Source organism: Ailuropoda melanoleuca, chromosome 8, assembly GCF_002007445.2.
Source record: "Ailuropoda melanoleuca isolate Jingjing chromosome 8, ASM200744v2, whole genome shotgun sequence".
NCBI lineage: Eukaryota > Metazoa > Chordata > Mammalia > Carnivora > Ursidae > Ailuropoda > Ailuropoda melanoleuca.
Window position 1 is genome coordinate 58,518,741 of NC_048225.1, and position 15,604 is coordinate 58,534,344.

Genomic DNA, 15,604 nt, shown 5'->3' on the forward strand with positions numbered 1-15,604 from the left:
TGGGGGATGGGGAAACTGAGTTATGGGCATTAAGGAGGGCATTTGATGTAATGAGCACTGGGTATTATACGCAACTGATATAAATTCTTCCCTGAAATTAATACTACACTATATGTGAACTAACTTGAATTTAAATAAAATCTTGAAAAAAATAAAAAGTTTATTGCCATTTGTCCCTCCTTCTATCTTTTGTTAATAACATTGGTGGTTTAAAAAATACAGCGCTAGGTATGTCTTTAACATTAATTTAATAATCAGAAGAGGAAACAAATGCTATTCTATAGGGTACTGACCTATCCACTAAGATTTTATGGAAGGAATGCTGGATTTAAAAACACTAAAAGTTCGCTATAGCTTTGACACTTAATAAAGTGATTTCAATACATGATTCTTATCTAGACAAATCATTCAGTCTGTTTCCTCATATGAATAACACCTGTTTGGTGAAGGCTAAATGAAGCGCTTTATGTCAGACACTATTTTCCTGCAACAGGTCATTTTAAAAGCCTGAACCCCTTAAAAAGTTAAAAATTGAGCTACCCTATGACCCAGCCATTGCACCACTGGGTATTTACCCCAAAGATACAGATGGAGTGAAGAGAAGGGCCATATGCCCCCCAATGTTCATAGCAGCATTGTCCACAATAGCTAAATCGTGGAAGGAGCCGAGATGCCCTTCAACAATGACTGGATTAAGAAGCTGTGGTCCATATATACAATGGAATAACTCAGCCATCAGAAAGAACGATTACCCAACATTTGCAGCAACATGAATGTGACTGGAGGAGATAATGCTAAGTGAAATAAGTCAAGCAGAGAAAGACAATTATCATATGGTTTCACTCATTTATGGAACATTAGAACTAGGAAGATCAGTAGAAGAAGGGAAAGAAGAAATGGGGGGTAAACAGAAGGGGGAATGAACCATGAGAGACTATGGACTCTGAGAAACAAACTGAGGGCTTCAGTTTCCTCAGGGGTGGAGGAATGGGATAGGCTGGTGATGGGTATTAAGGAGGGCACGTATTGCATGGTGCACTGGGTGTTATACGCAAGTAATGAATCATGGAACTTTACATCGAAAACTAGGGATGTACTGTATGGTGACTAACATAATAAAAAAAAAAAAGGAAAAAAAGGAAAAAGGAAGAATCCTTGCTAGCAGGCTCACTGCCTTTGCCCTGAATGAAACTTGTCTATCTCACAGCATAAGATACATTGGAGTTATTCAATAAACAACTCATTTTACTTACAAACAAAAAAAATAAAAAATAAAAATAAAATAAAAGCCGGGTTAGAGCTCTAATTGCAGCCATTTATTCTCTTCCTGAAGATCCCCAGGAATGGAGACATCACCTCTACTCCCTAACTTTACTTACTTGTTATGGCTCAATTGTATCCCTCAATTCATGTATGAAAATTCTAATCTCTAGTACCTCAGAATTAACAGCTTGGCAAAAAGGTCTTAAAGAGGTAATTAAGTTAATATGAAATCTTGACAACGGGTCCTAATTCAATGTGACTAGTGTCCTTGAGAAGAGGAAATTTGGGCACAGACATGTGCATTCACGAAAAGTAGATGATGTGAAGACACCAGAAGCAGATAGTCATCCAATAGCCAACAAGAGAGGATTTAGAAGAAACCAGGACTACCAACATCTGGATTTTGGACTTTTAGTCTACAAAACTGGGGGAAAACAAATTTCTATTCAGGATTTCAGGCACATAAAATCAGTAAATCTTTACTTTTATTATATTAAATCTTTATCTTATTATCTATATTGGACCTTCTTTTATTCTTAGGTATTTTTCCCAGAGTCTCAAGGGGATAAAGGATGCATTATATTTAAAAGATTGAATTATTGTTGGTGAATCTTACACCTCTACACAAATTTTTACCTTCACCTAAGCTAACCACAGATTATCCTTGCTTCCCTTAATCCAGGGGCAGATGCTGAGAAGAAGACATTGCATGATATGGATACCACCCTGAGTATGACCAATAGCTCCAGGTTCCAAGTGTCTGAGTTCATCCTCATGGGGCTCCCAGGCATTCATGAGTGGCAGCACTGGCTCTCGCTGCCCCTCACTCTGCTCTACATCTTAGCACTTGGTGCCAACATCCTCATCTTAATCACCATCCAACATGAGCCTTCCCTGCACCAGCCCATGTATCAGCTCCTTGGTGTCTTGGCTATAGTGGACATTGGCCTGGCTACCACCATCATGCCCAAGATCCTGGCCATTCTCTGGTTTGATGCCAAGGCCATCAGCCTCCCTGAGTGCTTTGCTCAGATCTATGCCATCCACTCTTTTATGGGCATGGAGTCAGGCATCTTCCTCTGCATGGCTGTTGACAGATATGTAGCCATCTCTTACCCTCTTCAGTACCCTGCCATAGTCACTGAGGCTTTTGTGATCAAAGCCACACTGTCCATGGTGCTCAGGAATGGCCTCTTGACCATCCCAGTGCCTGTACTGGCTGCCCAGCGACACTACTGCTCCAGGAATGAAATTGACCACTGCCTGTGCTCTAATTTGGGGGTCACTAGTCTGGCCTGTGATGACATCACTATTAACAGATTTTACCAGTTGGCCTTGGTATGGGTTATGGTTGGGAGTGACATGGGTCTGGTGTTTGCTTCCTATGCTTTGATTATTCGCTCCGTGCTGAGGCTGAACTCTGCTGAAGCAACATCAAAGGCCCTGAGTACCTGCAGCTCCCATCTCATCCTCATTCTCTTTTTCTACACAGCTGTTATTGTGGTCTCTGTCACCCAGCTGGCAGGAAGAAAGGTCCCTGTCATCCCTGCTCTCTTCAATGTGCTACACAATGTCATGCCCCCAGCCTTTAACCCCATGGTGTATGCCCTCCGGACCCAGGAGCTGAGAGTGGGCTCCCAGAAGGTGCTTGGTTTGGGTGCCAATGTGTCCAGGAAGTGAGCCAACTTTCAATGGCAGGGTTTTATAACTGGTATTACAGAAAGAGCACAGGCTTTGGAGTGCAACAGCACTGGGTTAAAAGTCCCTATCTCCCAATTGCTAGGAACATCAATTCAAATTAATTCAGCTGTTTTGTACAGCATATACTATGTGCCAGGCACTATTCTAAACATTTCACAAATATTAACTCATATAGTTGCATAACAGCCCTATGAAACAAGTCATTTGTTATTTAGATGACACAACTGTTATTGAGAAACTTGTCTAAGGTCAAATGGCAAAGAAGTCGGCAGTGATCTTAGAACCCAAGCAGACCCTGCTCTTAACCCTTTTCTCTCTGTTCAACCTTGCTACTAACTTAAAAACATAAATTAAGATGCAATAAAAAGGAATGATATCCAAGTGAAATTATAAATCACTTGTCTTTTAATAAAAGAATGTTCCATTTAAAAGTTGGCAGCAATTTTCCTGTCCAATAGTAAATACAGCATATTTTAAATCCTCTAGAGTCGCCCTGGAGGATCCTGTTAGTTATATAAATGTAAGTCAGGAATTTGACAGTATTCTGTTGCTTTATAAAGTCTTTATCAATTATTGAGTTTATTTGCATTAGAGCCCAAAGAGAAATATCCCAACTGCTTTTTGTTAACATTCAACATTACTTGAACTTCTCTAATGAATTAAGAAAATCCCTGGCCGTGATCCCAGCGTTATGGGATCGAGCCCCACATCGGGCTCCTCTGCTATGAGCCTGCTTCTTCCTCTCCCACTCCCCCTGCTTGTGTTCCCTCTCTCGCTGACTGTCTCTATCTCTGTCGAGTAAAGAAATAAAATCTTTAAAAAAAAAAAAGAAAGAAAAAGAAAATCCCAATTATGTCTAATGGTTCACTGAAAGAATAAAGGACACCAAAAGTATCTAAAGAGAAATTTTTCCCATAAGAGAAATGATATACGTTTGGGGACAAAAAGAAGAGAAAATTGGTCAAATTTTTTAATTTAATCAATGCCAGAGTATAGATCAGTAAGGGTAGAATGTTGGCTTCAATATAACATGTGGATATGATTGGGTCTCCTGCTGACCCAATCACACAGTGTTATGGCAGACTTTTCAAAGAGAAACCTAACTTGTGCCAGTAAATTTGGAAGCTCAAATGTGAGAATTTTAGGCCATTAATCCTTAAGGAATTTAATTATCTTTCCTTTGACAGAGAAAGTTAGATAGAGTTTTATTATATCTAATGTCAAGACAGAATTGGACCAGGTGCTTTCACCTGTTTTTAACTGTGATCCTATATACCAAAAACAAAAGCACTGACAGCTGATCAATAGTAGCATGCTAATGGATGGGTCAAAGCCTGCTACTCTTTCCACATGTTTGGACTAAGTCCTTGAGATCCTTTTATGTTTCAGGGAGGAAAAAATAAGTCCCAAGAGAAAGATACTAGAATCTCTTTTACTCTGGTTATCCAAGAGATTGGATTCCATTTCTAATAATGGCTGATAGGATAATTGAAAGACTCCTGGTGAGAACAAGTAGAAATGATGGACAAACATCTTTAAATGGGTATAGAGAGTTTAGAAAACTAACAAATCAGTAAAAATTATGTGAGTTTCAGACTCCCTTTCACTCCAACTTGTAAAGGAAGTTCAGAAGTTGTCATATCCATTCTTACATCAAGATAAATCTGGACAAACTGAAAACCAATCACTTTTCTTGGAAACATCAGAGAACGGAGGTCACAGGGCTAACTGACTTTCTGGAGTCAAGGAACATCCTTCCTCTACATGGGGTATGGCTCTAATAAGTCTCTTCTGGAGAGGAGACTGTTATGGAAAAAGCTCTGGTATTATTTCACAATGTTAACTATTTCCCTCCCCCTGCCAGGGGTCTCCTCCTGGATCTTTACTGTGAGAATCTGCTGGGATTAGCGTATATAAAGAATGGGGCCTCTGTAAAACTGCACTCCCCAACTATTTCTCATTCTCATGCTAGACCACATTTGTAATCCAGCAATTTTTCAAAATTACCTTTGAAGTCTTCCTACCAGTTTTTCACTCCAGCAGCTTCTACTCTAAGTAACCAGATAGGAAAACCAGTGTTTTTCTATCTCATCAAATTTTAGGGTGGCATTTTGCCCTGCAACAATCAATTCCCTAATGGATATAAGAAAAGTTATTAATAGTCCTTTTTTCTGACTTTTCTTCTTGTAAGGACAGGAATGATGACTTCTAGGTTCTTTACACATCAGAAGTCCTAGTTCAAGGTTAATACCCAATGTACAAAATATCCATAAGTCCACACTGATATAAGTAGATTATACAATAAATAAATGAATGGAAGATAATAGACAAATCTTCCATTTAAAAATTTTCCAAATAATTTATGTACATACACCACCCTCAAATAGGTGAAACATAACCCCTTACTTCTCTCCAAAGAGCACAGTATGAGAAGTGGGAGAAAGAACAAATTTACAAATGAAGAAACACGACAAACACTCTATCAGCTAGGTGGTCAAGTTTACATCAACACTGATAAATCATGTTCATAATAAGTATCTTTGATATGATATGATAATAATAGCACTTTACCCCATGGTCTTTCTCTGAAAACACATAACCCTGGTCTAATCATAAGAAAACCATCAATCGAAATGCTTCTTAAATGCAATGTTATGTCCTGGTGGAATCCTGGAACAGAAAAAGACATTACGTGAAAACTAAAAATATCTGAATGAAGTATGTACTTTAGTTAATATTGTATCAATATTGGTTCATTAAAGGTGAAAAATGTACTGTACCGGATAAGTTATTAATAATAGAGAAACTGGGAGTGGGAATATATGGGAACTCTCTACACTATCTCCACAACTAACACTATTCTAAAAATCTAAGACCATTCTACAATAAAAAGTCCATTTTGGGGGGACCTGGGTGGCTCAGTCTGTTAAGCATCTGACTCTTGATTTGGGCTCAGGTTATGATCCCAGGGTCATGAGATCAAGCCCCATGTTGGGCATCACGCTGGGTGTGGAGTCCGCTTAAGATTCTTTCTCTTCCTCTCCCTCTGCCCACCTCCCCCACCCTCCCTGCTCTTGTGCACTCTTTCTCTCTCTAAAAAATTAAAAATTCCATTTTTCATTTGCTATTTTCTATCTTTTTGATGATAGGCACTCTAGTTGGTGTGAAGCAGTATTCCATCGTGGTTTTGATTTGCACTTCCTGATGGCTAATGATGTTGCGCTTATTGACCATATGTGTATCTTCTTTAGAGAAATGTCCGTTCAGATCCTTTGTCCATTTTTTTAAACTGGATTTTTAGTTGGGTTGTTTTTCCTTTTGTTATTGGGTTTTAAGAGTTCCTTGAATATTCTACATACAAGTTCCTTATCAGATACATGATTCACATGTGTAGTCTCTTATTTTGTAGGTTGTCTTTTTAATGCCTTGATGGTATCCTTTGAAGCATGAACGTTTTTAATTTTGACGATGCCTAATTTATATATTTTTCTTTGTTGCTTGTGTTTTTGATCTCATAGGTTTTGCCTAACCCAATGTCTTAAAGATTTGTTCCTATGGTATCTTCTAAAGATTTTATTGTTTAGTTCTTACATTTAAGCCTATGATCCATTTTAAGTTAATTTTTATATATGATGTGTGAGGAAAGGGTCCAACTTCATCCTTTTGCATGTGGATGTCCAATTATCCCAGCACCATTTGTTGAAAAGACTATTCTCCCATTGAATAAACTTGGTAAGTTTGTTGAAATTCAGTTAATGCTAAGTGTGATAGCTTATTTCTGAATTCTCAATTCTATTCCGTTGAACTATATGTATATCCTCATATCAATACCATGCTGTTTTGATTACTATAACTGTGTAGTAAGTTTGAAAGTGTGAGTCCTCCAACGTTTTTCTTTTTTATGATTCTTTAGCTCTTCCAGGTCCCCTGAATTGCCATATGAATTTTAGGATGAACTTGTCCATTTCTGCCAAAAAGGCAGCTGGAATTTTGATAGGGATCTCATTGAATCTATGGATCAATTTGAAGAGTATTGCCAACTCAATGATATTAACTCTTCTGATCCATGAACATGAGACATCTTTCCCTTTATTTAGTTCATCTTTAATTTCTTCAAAATGTTCTGTAGTTCTCAGAGTATACACTTTCTACTCCTTTTCTTACATGTATTCCTCTAAATATTTGATTATTTGTGTTTTAAATGGAATTTATTTCAGTTTTGAATAGTTCATTACTAGTGTAAAAAAAATACAAATAAAGCAACCTTGTGGAACTCATTTATATTACAATCATTTTTTAGTGGGTTGCTTAGGATCCTCTACATACGAGATCATGTTGTCTGCAAACAAAGATAGTTTTACTCCTTCCTTTACAATCAGAATGTCTTTCATTTCAGTTTTTTACCTCTGTCCTGGCTAGAACCTCAGTATAATGTTGAATAGAAGTGGTTGGAACAGACGTCTGTATTTCATTCCTAATCTTAGAGGGAAAACTTTCAATCTTGTGTCATCAAGTATAATGCTAGCTGTAGGGTTTTTTTTTTTTTTTAGATTTTATTTATTTATTCAACAGAGATAGAGACAGCCAGCGAGAGAGGGAACACAAGCAGGGGGAGTGGGAGAGGAAGGAGCAGGCTCATAGTGGAAGAGCCTGATGTGGGGCTCGATCCCATAATGCCGGGATCACGCCCTGAGCCGAAGGCAGACGCTTAACTGCTGTGCCACCCAGGCGCCCCATAGCTGTAGGGTTTTAATAGATGCCCTTTATCAGGTTGAGGGCATTCCCTTCTATTCCTAGTTTGTAAGTATTTTTATCTTGAATGAGTATTAGATTTTGTCAAGTGCTTTTTATACATCTTGAGATGATCCTGTGGTTTGGGTTTATATTCCACTGATACGGCATGTTACATTAATTGATTTTCAGATGTTAAGTCAATCTTGCATTTTGGAGAAAAAAAATACCTGATTGTAGTATATAATCATTTTTATAAATTGCTAAATTCTGTTTGCTAGTATTTTCTTGAAATTTTTGTGTCTAAAACATGTATTTTGGGGGTTTTGTTTATTTGTTTTATTTGTATGTTTGTTTGTTTGTTTTCTGCTCTTCTGAATTCTAGCTGGCTGTTAGGTCTGCCACATTTTCATAGCTTCCTGAAAAAAAATGGTGTCAATTCCCAGAAGTTTGGGTAACTGTGCTTTTGCCTTGGCTGTCAAACTATTCAGCTATTCTAAACTTGTATTTTGAATGCCTTTTATATCCTCTGTTTCCGTACACTCTGTCAATTAACCAAATGCTAACAATTTCTTGAATTAAACTGACTCTCTTAAACTGCTGAGACATAGGACCCTGCAGACAGAGGACATTTACAACTGGAGTTACCATATGGCTGAGAGCCATAGAGACACATGATGCAGAAACAAGAAGAGAGAAAGGGACTGAGCTCTACACGACCATCATTTCTTCTTTATATTAGCCACTCATGTTGAGATGCTCCTACTCTGGGAAGTGAGTGAACGGTGAACAGAAGCCAGTAGTGTTTTAACAATGTACTGACCTACACAAAGAGCAAAACATCAAGAAGGGGAAAGGTGTGCCCCAGTAACGTCAGTCAACAATCAATTAGGATTGTGTTTAGCTGCATAAGACACACTAGATAACAGTGGCTTAACCAAATGGGAGTTTATTTATCTCCAGAGAGATAAATCACAGAGAGAGAGAGAGAGACAGAATCAGGCCATTCAGAGTTGTTATGACACTTCTATTATGCCAAAAAAAGACCAGACTTTTTCTATTTTTCTGCCCTGCCATTCAAAGCAATGACCATCCTCCACATTCAACTCCCAACAGGAAGGAAGAGATGGAAAAGGAAGCCTCCATAGCCCTTTATATGTGATTGGTCAGAAATTAATCTGTTCAATAGCATCAGATTAATAGCAAGGAAGACTCTCAAGTTGAATATTTTAGCTTCCTAGTCTATAATAAAGGAAAGTTATACAAAGGTGGATTTGAATGAATGTTTAATAGCTAACACTCAGTAAAAACAGATAAGATACATCATGTTCTTTTCCTGCATTATTCTGACATTAATAAAATAATAAGCTATGAAGGAAGTCTCAAAAATTCTAAAGGGTAAATATAAGTTCCAAAGACCTCTGTGTCTACATGATAAACTCAGGTTCTTGAGAAACTCAGCAGTCCCTTCCTCCTCCTGCTCCAAAACCTATCAATACTGACAAGATATTCAAAAATAAATCAACCTATAACAGGATACAAAACAAATGGAGAGTCATTTATGAAACAGAAACATGAGACAACTCTAAAAGATGAAAGATACTGTGATAGAATGATGGGAAAGAATGGAAGCCCAAAAGGTGCACAGGAAAAAAACTGCTACAAAAGTAATGTTGATTCAGATTCAGAGATGTCTGATATTACAAGAAGCAGAAGGTCATGAGAAAATCAAGCTGCTGATAAATAAGCAGCACAGGGTAGTAGTCAGGCAGGTCTGTCCTCCTGCACATATATTCCTGAAGAAGTAGGCCAAAAGTCAAGAAACAGTGGTGAGTGTTTCAGAATATTAAAGACGGGGTCAGAAAACAGGAGAGTGACGCACATGCTTATAAATAATCGTGCCACATGAACCATGAGGGAAAAGCTCAAGCATAAATTAAGCTAATAGCACACCCCACAGCACCTGTACAACATGTTGCATCAACAAACTACAACAGCATGCTGGGATGCCTACTAGGAAAAAAACAACCAATGATCAAGATGGCTAACCTTCAGACAGTTTCTTCCAGACTACAGGCCCCTGTCCTTTGTTTTCTTAGGCCACTTGCTTGAGCAAATTTGTAATTATAATGTCTTTGCCCCTTTGCAAGGTATATAAATCTTTTCCTAACCTCTTGCCAGTTTTGCAACCTAGGAAATGTCTTTCTCAAGAACCTGGGAACTATCTCCTAAAATGTAAACACTGAAAGAGATAGCACCCTGCCTCCCCGTCCCTATAAAGGGTACCAGCCTAATTTTAAAGGCACCAATTAGCAAATACAGATGGCCTAAGCACAGACCGAAACATTGGCAATCTCAGGAATAATTCAATGTACTTGATACATCCCATTGATCAACCTCCCACTGAAGTTCTCCAGCACATTTGCACTTGCGCTCCCCTGAGCTTAAACTCATTCTACCTGACACCTTACCCCAGCTCGACCCTGCCTTTGGTGTTGGTGGAACTGGGTATCCAGACTTGATCTGTGCTTTCTTCCCCATTGCTGGCAATAGTATAAGAATAAAATCAACTTCCACTTGCTCATCCTGTCCAGTGCAATTTTATTTAACACCAAATACAACCAGATATCTGAGCAAAGTCAACATGAGAGAGTGGCATTAAAGTTAACAAACAACTCATGCCTGAAGAGATAGAATAAATTCAACATCAATCAAAAATTTCCTCTCAAGCTTACCTTCTCTATGCCAACTTGCTACTTCAAAAATCTAGTGACTCTTTCCTTCATATCTAAAGCTGGTGACAAGTGCTGTTACGAATCCAAGGTCACTGCACCATCATTTAGGATCTTTTACTGATGACATCCTTATAAATAGTCCCTTTATACATAAATCCTTCTCTAATTATTCTAATTTCAGTGGGCCATCTGTTCCCTATTGGGACTCTTTCTAATTCAATGCTCATTCAATTAGGCAATATGGAAGTCATTAGCAAAACCAGTTTCAATATAGCAATAGGACAGATTTTAGATGGTCACAGATTAAAAAGGTGAGGAAGTGAGAGCAATACACAAAGATGACTCTTACAAGAGGCTGAGTCAGTGGAAGATAGATACTGGGGATACAGAGTGTGACTGGGAAGTGCCATGGAAAGACCCAGGCACAAGTATGTGCAGTAGAGATATTTTGTGAAGTTCTCAGTCCTTGGAATCTTCAAATACTGAGGTGGAAGATTCAAGAGAGTGGAAGCCTGTTGACACAAGACAAGGGGAATACAGTCCCTTCTGCTAGATCACTTGGTTTGAATGTACAAACATGCTCCAACACCAGTGACACATTATGAAACAACTGGAGCGTAACTGGATTTCACCTTTGCCTTCGTGCAATCCAAACACAGAAACTGCATCAAGCTGACAGTGAGCGTCCTAGGATACACAACACACACACACACACACTCCTAACACCCACCAGCTACCTACCCTCAATCACAACTTTCTGAGTTCAGACAGTTCTTTTTATCACTTCAACATAGCTCACTAGCTGCAGCCCTTCCACCCATGTCCACAAGGAAACTTCAAGTCCTTCTCAAAGTCAAGTGTTGTCTTCATTGCAGTATTTGTATTTCCTTAACCATTTCACATGTGTCAAACTCTGCTAGTTTTATCCTAGTTTTCTATCTTTTTTATGTGTCACTGATAACGTTTTCGAGTACTATGCTCCTGACTCCACTTTTCCATAAATCCTGTGGTTTCTCGTGTGGAGTTTTACATAGCACAGTGATTTTGAAGAACTCCTGCGTCCCATTCCAACAGAACTAACTGCTTGCTAGAGTGAGTAGGGAGGAAACCAAGCCTAGACAAGAAGGACAAACACGTTTTCTTCTGACAATTCAACCTGGCAGAGCCGTCTGCCTGCTGGGTCCATGTCCTGGGACTAGGTTTGTTCCCAGAGTGACCAAGACAGGCCTCCAAAGTCACTGGGGGCCCTTCTGCTGGAGTGAGACAACCTGCCGCAGGGGCAGTTGGGTGGCACTGAGGAGTGCCATAGGGTGGGCCCGGGGATGGGGGTGGGGGGGTCAGACCAAGACCAGGTGATTTCAGAGCTATGATTCACATCCAAAACTCTGGGAATGGTAGGAAAGGGATACAGCAGCTCTGAGAAACAAAAGGCCCACCATAGGCAACAGACAGGAGAAGGGAAGGCAGCCCAGGAGGAAGAACCAGCCTGGGCCATCTTCATGGCCCCTCCTGCAATAGTAAATAAAGCAGCCACTGTCATGGACACTGGGAAGGGAATCAATGGAGGCAGTCCCCCTCCGAGGATTCTGTGTCTGCCTATGAATCTGGCGCACTGTCCCTGAATTTCTCAACCTGCCTTTCTTAACCTTCTGTAGATCTCTTCACCTGGGCAGGGATTAAGAGCTTTAATCTGGGAAGGAGGGCAAAGAGTTGTGGCTGAGCTCTGACATGGCCATACTGCAGACAGTGGGGCTCTCCAGCCAGCTGAATGTGCAAAGAAAATCCCTTGGCTGCCACAGTGTCAGGCACGCAGGAGTCTCTCAGTCAAAGTTTTATGAGTTTTATGATCTGGTGTAACTCCTCACATTGTTCCAGCCCCTCTCCAAGCCATCTGGGAATAGTCCTAGTTTGGGAGTCTAGGACTCTGGGGCTGATGAGCTGGATCTCTTGGGAACTTTCATCTCACCTTATGTTATGCTGCTACAGGGTACCAGTAGTTGTGATGTGAAGGACAGGATTTAAAACTGACTTGAAATTCAAATCCACATCTCTCTGTTTGACTCCACAGACCATCCTTCTAAACATTATACCACTTTCAACATCCTGAAATGTTATATTGAAACTTTCCAGAATTTCTTCATGAAACTATATTTTTTCCTGCTTTTCACATGATCCTGTATTGAACTCTGCTGTTTGATATCTGCATGAATTTGGTTAGCTAATTTACCCTATGTAAAAGTAGTCATTCTATAAGTATTTTTTTTTATTCAAGTATAGTTGACACACAATGTCACATCAGGTTCAGGTATAACATACATATCTGTTTTTTATTACCAATTATATGTCCAGTGCTCGATTAGTAACAGGGATAAAGGTGAGTAAAGTAGTTAAGATCGCTGCCCTCATTGATATTCCCTTATAGTAATTTCATTTCATTATAGTATCAGTAGCTTCCCATTGTTCATAAAATAAAACTATCCTTCTTAATATGGACTACTCAACACTACACCTGAACTGGACAGATAGCTTCATGAACATTGGATCCATGTCAATTTTTTTTTCCCCATTAACTTGGTGTTACACACAGTGTTAAGAATGTAGTAGGCTCAAAACCTGTTTACCTAATTAATGAAATCAAGGTCATACATAATCTGATTTCCTACCTCCTCAGTGTATTTAGAACCACATTTCTGAGTGGGTATTCCAGTCACAGACATTGTTGAATATCTCTTGGGGATTTAAGATGAACGAGTTAAAAGTAAAACTAGCCAAATTAATTTTGTGATATTTTTCTCCTTTACCTCCTGGGTCCAACCACAGAAAAGGCAAACAGTTCAGCTATTTATTCTCTATTTGGCCACAAATTCATTTCCTTTTTTTGCCCTGCTCTGTGCTCATGGAGGCTGATCTCTATGCCCTGCTTCAGCTAGGTTCCCTGACTTGACTTTTGGACTTCCAAGTTCAGACAACAGGAGTCACCTGCAGGAGATCAAATGTGGGAGGAAAGAGAGGCTGGGGTACTTATTCCTATCCCCACCTTTTGGTTTGATACAATTCTAACCATGGTTGTGTTTCTCGCTCACCAGAGATCCTAGTAAGAAGCCCCTCTTCCACGTTCTGGAGCCCCCCAGGTTGGAGTAATACTGCTCCCTCCTCTTACTCTTTCAGACTTGGGTGGTAGTGGCTTCCTGAGGTTGCTAGATCTTGGGTTCTTCTTGTTGGTTCCTTGACCCTGCCAACACCTCTACAAATACTCTCTTTTTAAACTCCTTTCAGTTAAACCCCTCTCTAGTACTGTTTCCTCCTTAAACCCTGCATGATACAGTATTGGTACTCGAAAGGAACCCAAGAACAGACCCTCAAAATAGGATTCTAGAATTGAGTGATGATCCTGTGGAAAACCTTATCAGCACAAAATGAAACATCAGTGAAATGTAGCATGGAGTGACATCTCAATAATGCAAATTACCGCCAGTGTAATGTAGAATGGAGAGCAGGGTGCTATGATGAAAAAGACTGTAGGATGGGCTACTGGAGTTAAAATCCAATACCGTCATTTATAAGCTGTGTTACTTTAAAAAAAAAAAATCACTTTACGTCTCTGAGTCTGTTTCCTTATTTAACATAAAAATAGTAATAGAACACCCATGTCATAGGTCTTGTGAAGATTAGAAGAATCAATATATAAATACCACTTAAAACAGTGCTGGACTCATATATTATACATAAATTAATTTCTTCATGTTCTCATATTCTCTTTTTGATGGAAGCTCTTGCATACCCTTCAGACGTTCCTCCAAGTTGGAATCAACTAAAAATGTAAACCTTGACCACTAGCTAATCCCTACTTACTCCACTTATATGTTTTTTCTCGTTATACTGTCACAAAGAGAGAGTCCAAGGGTTACAGAGCATATTGTTGGGAAAACTCAAAGCCTGGGAGGAGAAGGAAGGAGTCTTCTGGGAGTTCATATACTGATGGTTAGTTTTATGTGTCCACTTAACTGGGCAGAGGAATGCCCAGACAGCTGGCAAAACATTATATCTGAGTGCAGCTGAATGTGTTTCTGGAAGTGATCAGCATTTGGTTCAGTAGACTGAGTAGAGACCCACCCTTACCAATGTGGGTAGGCATCAGCCAATCTATTGAAAGCCTTACTAGAACACAAGAAGACAAAGGAAGGGAGAATTCCCTCTTTTCTTAAGCTGAGCTGTCCATTTCTTCCCTGCCTTTAAACATCAAAGCACCTGGTTGCTGAGCCTTCAGACTCCAAGACTTACACTAGCAGTCCCCCAAGTTCTCATACCCTTGGCCTCAGACTGGATTTACACCAGGGATCTCCTGGTTCTCTGGCCTTGAGACTCAAAATGAATTAGACCACTGGCTTTCCTGGTTCTCTTGCTTGCAGACAGATTGTGGGACTTACTGGCCTCCATAACAGCATGAGCCAATTCCTATAGTAAATCTCCTCTTGTATCTATCTATCTATCTATATCCTGTAAGTTCAGTTTCTCTGGAGTACTCTATTATAAAATAGTCTCCCTTAAAGGGAGAACTTGAGAAGGAGACATCCTTAGTTGATAATTAAGGGGAAAATCATAGAAAAGAAAAAATGTAAGGAAAGAAGGTGAGATGGAGGAAAAGGAGGGAGATGGGGAGAGAGGGAGGGAAAGAAGAAGGATGAAGGAGAGGGGGAAGTGGGGGTAGAGGAGGAAAGGGAGAGGAAGGGAATGGAGGAAAAGGAAAAAAATATTTTCCTTGAAAAAGGAAAGACTGTCCCTTGAGAATTTCGGATCATAAATCTGTACTTAGGATATTTGGGGGCTGGAATTCATATAACATGTGTCATAAAATCTCACAGGTAAATTGTTGGTTTTATTGGTTTAAAACTGTAACATTCCTTTATTATCCTTTCAGTATTTTAACTCAACTTCTTCAATTATCATATTGTATATGATAACTGTATAACTCCTTCAATAATCATATCGATCTTCTGTGTTGTTCTCTTTTTCGAAGTCTTATCAGAGCTTAATTTTATTAATCTTCCCAAAGAACCAACTTTGTTCTTCTGTTAATTTGTTGATTTTTCTCTATTGCTTCTGTTCTCAATTGTATTGATTCTATTCTTATTTTTATTAACTCCTTACTCTACTCTTGTTTACCTGGGCTTAAT

At 39.3% G+C, this 15,604-nt stretch overlaps 2 protein-coding genes across 1 annotated transcript; one reads left to right on the forward strand and one right to left on the reverse strand.

Moving 5' to 3' along the window:
• The window catches only part of LOC109490533 (olfactory receptor 56A4-like), a 195,089-nt gene that overhangs the window by 70,409 nt on the left and 109,076 nt on the right, over positions 1-15,604 (reverse strand).
• LOC100482023 (olfactory receptor 688) lies at positions 1,975-2,943 on the forward strand. The gene has a single exon (XM_002925001.2). It carries the CDS (start codon positions 1,978-1,980, stop codon positions 2,941-2,943), a length of 966 nt encoding a protein of 321 aa, XP_002925047.2. The 5' UTR covers positions 1,975-1,977.